Source organism: Salvia hispanica, chromosome 3 (assembly GCF_029641045.1).
Source record: "Salvia hispanica isolate PSC_SH4W2 chromosome 3, Shi_PSC_v1, whole genome shotgun sequence".
Classification (NCBI taxonomy): domain Eukaryota; kingdom Viridiplantae; phylum Streptophyta; class Magnoliopsida; order Lamiales; family Lamiaceae; genus Salvia; species Salvia hispanica.
Window position 1 is genome coordinate 53,185,177 of NC_142694.1, and position 3,744 is coordinate 53,188,920.

Consider the following 3,744-nt stretch of genomic DNA (forward strand, 5'->3'; position numbering starts at 1 on the left):
TTTGTGTTCAAGTATGGGGCCGAGACAGTGCTAGTATAGGCTGTAGCATGTCCTTTACTCATTATCATGATTTGGGATTTATTATTATGTTTGTGGCCCAATTTTTAGGGTTTAGAATTAAATTTTCTAGTTTAGGGTTAAAAATTTATCACTTTTATTTTGTAAGTGGAGTGGTGGGGATGTAGAGGACTAAGAGGAGTTGTGACATTCCTAATTTTTATATGCTACACTTTTTACATTATTTATTCAAGTTTGTTTAGTCGTGCTATAATAATTAATAGTACTACTCTTATTATTATTCTTGAAAAAGTAGTATTGGCTATGTTACAAACTGAAATGCAATTTCATTTTACACTGCTTTTACATTTTAGGTGAACATTGTCGATAGCCATTGGTTGAAATCTGAGGCATACATGTTACTGTATATTTCCAAAGTAAAGACAACATGAAGAATAAAGAAAAGTGTGGGTGCTCATATCTCTGCAGTTGGTCAACATCAATAAAATTCCAAACCGATCTCTTATTATGCTGATTTGGTTCTGTTCTGTATCGTAGATTAGCATTTTTCTTATTCTCATTTATCAACATGTCCAACATACAGGGTGCAACCGAATTGAACCGACCCGACCCGAATAATAAGATGCTAAAACTTACTGATCACCTGGATATTTATCTACCAATGCCTCAAGAAGATTCACACGCTCTACTGAGCATAAATGAAACACATAAATACATGATGAAATACACATAATTTTGCACCGTGGCATTGAAAATCTATCCATTAGTAGTATATATGTTAGTGTTTTCACCTGCTACTATTTGGTAGTATCGCATAAATTAAAAAGAGATTAAAGATGGATTCTTGGTAAGATTAATATATTAATCAATTTCCCCTATATATAGGTAGGTACTAATAACTAGTAGTATAAGGTTATGATGGTTGTGTAGGCTTTCAAGAGAACCTTTACCTTAGCGCGTAAGAATTCGGATAACAATAATTATCGTGGGAATAATGGAACCAAAATCTTTGTTGCTTTAGTCCATATCATTTCTATCTCGATCTCTCCCATCAATATTTGTAGGATTTTTTTGTGCACACGTGATGCAGTATTATACTATACTACTTTGCACCCAATTTTCTCAATATTGCATTAAAATTTAAACAATACTTTTAAATAAAAAAAAATACTCCTATATCTTTATAAATTACAAGAGTATACACAAGTGTAGCCATCAGATGATTTTGATGCCATGGAATAATTTGTATACAATAGATGGAAGATGGTAGATTGTACATGTTGAGTAAAGAAACATAAAAAGTAGATATTTTGCTAGATAAAATAGAATATTACTTGGTAACATTGTATTTTAACTCATGATATCAAGTCCATCTGCAGAAATATTCTGTTCTTAAGTAGTGTCAGCAGCCATTTGAGATTGAAAGTGGCCTTATAGTCCAGATGCCATTCCCTCCCAAAAGGGTCATTTTTATTTTATACACAAAAATCAATCTTTTCTTTATTACTATTATTAATGGTGTCAAGGAATTAGATATTTGATGAGAGAAAAGAATATTGCAGAGTTAGTCGACATGCCACGGAAACAAGACCCCTCAAAACAGCACTAACATAAAAAAAAATAGAAATAAAAGAAGAATTGGATGGAAGGGAATAGTTGCATTAAACAGACAACATTGTGCGGAATATATGACAAGGAAGAAAGCAAGAGATGCCTTTTTGAGGAATAATTTTGGGTTCAAGTTGGATCATTAGTCTGCTAATCCTTTCTTCATCAACTTACTCTCTCTCTCTTTATATTCTCTCCAAAAAATGGCTAAGTTGGTAAAGAGGCTATTTGGCTCCTTGTTTTCTGCCTTGACATATTGCTTTGTGAACTATCAAGATCATCACCACCATCATCATCTTCATCATCACACTGCAAATTCCACTCATTTCAAAGCCATGCCTAAGAAGGGTCGCCCTCTCTCTCTTCAGGTTTATAACATATACATGCATAAATAGAAATTCTTCATGTTCACTAATATATTATGCCATGTAGTTTTATTATATTGTGATGATTATGCCAATATTATGTATTTCTAGATTATATGTGTTTGTGTTTTTCTTGTTTGAAATTACTTACTCCATAAACCCTCTAAATGATTCGAACGCCCGACCAATTAGCTGAAAGGGAAGCGTTTTTTGAACTCGATTGCTATTGAAGAATTTGATCATCTTTGTTAAAGGATCCATAAAGAGGGCTTCATCTAATTCAAATGTTTGAGATTGATTTATTTATGATTTAATGATGTTAATTAATAGCTTAATTAGTTTGTTTGCAACCCTTTGATTTTTTATTTGTTTTGCTTAATTTCCTGTTCTTCCGCGCGCGCCGAATTTGATTTTTAAAATATGATTAAATGGAGACATGGTTGAGTTTATGATAAACTTAATTAATTAAAGCCACTTTAGTTTAATATGTGATAATATGTTTGAAATAACAAAAGGAACAAATGGAAGTGGAATAAGAAGAAAGGTGAATGAACGGATGGATATGCGTTTGATTAATGTAAACAGTAGTGGAAACAGAATCTCTTAAAAAATGCACATTTTAGATTATGAATTAATAAGCCACTTTACAGACAGTGGAGCTCAAAGTCAGGATGTGTTGCACTGGGTGCGAGAGAGTTGTCAAAGAGGCCATTCACAAACTCCGAGGTAAATACTGAATCATGATTAATGGAACGAAGGGAGTATTATTTTTAAAATAATTATAATAATAAAAGTCGGTATGATTGAGTAGGTGTGGACTCAGTGGAGGTGGAATTGGAGATGGAGAAGGTGACGGTTATGGGATACGTGGACCGGAATAAGGTGCTGAAGGCGGTGCGTAGGGCGGGAAAGAGGGCGGAGTTTTGGCCGTATCCTAACCCGCCGCTCTACTTCACGACGGCCAACCACTATTTCAAGGACACCACCGTCGAGTACAAGGAGAGTTATAACTACTGGCGCCACGGCTACAACATGCCCGACCGCCACGGCTCGTTGCCTGTCACCCACCGTGGCGATGACAAAGTTAGCAACTTCTTCAACGACGACAATGTTAATGCATGTCATATTATGTAATGTTATTGTTTAATTTATGAATATGCAATCTGTAAATCTCTTTGTATAAATTGAAGAGATTTAAGATTCAATCTATATTGTTCTTTTCCTCAATTTTAAGAAAAAAAAGGTTTGTATATATTACATTCGTCTTTGTGAGTCCATATGTTTTCCTTAAAATAATTATGTACACCTATACGACATACTAAGTGACTCGAACCTCGACCTGTTGACTAAAAGAGAAAAACGGTTCACTAATCGACTTGCATTTCATAGTATGATGTGCCTACGTGAGTATGCGTCAATGGGAGTTTGTGTTTTTGCAATTTACAAAATAATAATCTCAAAAATGAATTTGAAGTGAATCATTAAAGATAGTGTATCACCGCAAAGCTTAGTTGAATGCCTCTGTGAACTTCGTTTCATAAATAATTTGGGCCAAATAAAAAGAAATTGAACGGGTTGCTTAAGCCCATTTAACGTGGCTGGGCTTTGGAGTTTTGGTCGACTGTTTTTGTTTTGTGAATTTTAATTCCATTAAATTGACTACTTTGATTATGTGAACATAGGCAAAATGATCTTACAAAGTAACATCAGCTAATTCAAGCTATGAATTTGGGCTTCATTGGACTCTATGGGC

General features: G+C 34.1%; 1 protein-coding gene across 1 annotated transcript; it reads left to right on the forward strand.

Annotated features, from left to right (window-relative positions):
• Positions 1-1,740: 1,740 nt before the first annotated feature.
• LOC125215732 (heavy metal-associated isoprenylated plant protein 30-like) lies at positions 1,741-3,243 on the forward strand. Its single transcript, XM_048117260.2, has 3 exons — positions 1,741-1,994; positions 2,642-2,717; positions 2,803-3,243. The coding sequence occupies exons 1-3, from the start codon at positions 1,830-1,832 to the stop codon at positions 3,123-3,125; spliced, it is 564 nt and encodes a 187-aa protein (XP_047973217.1). The 5' UTR covers positions 1,741-1,829; the 3' UTR covers positions 3,126-3,243.
• The last annotated feature ends 501 nt before the right edge of the window (positions 3,244-3,744 follow it).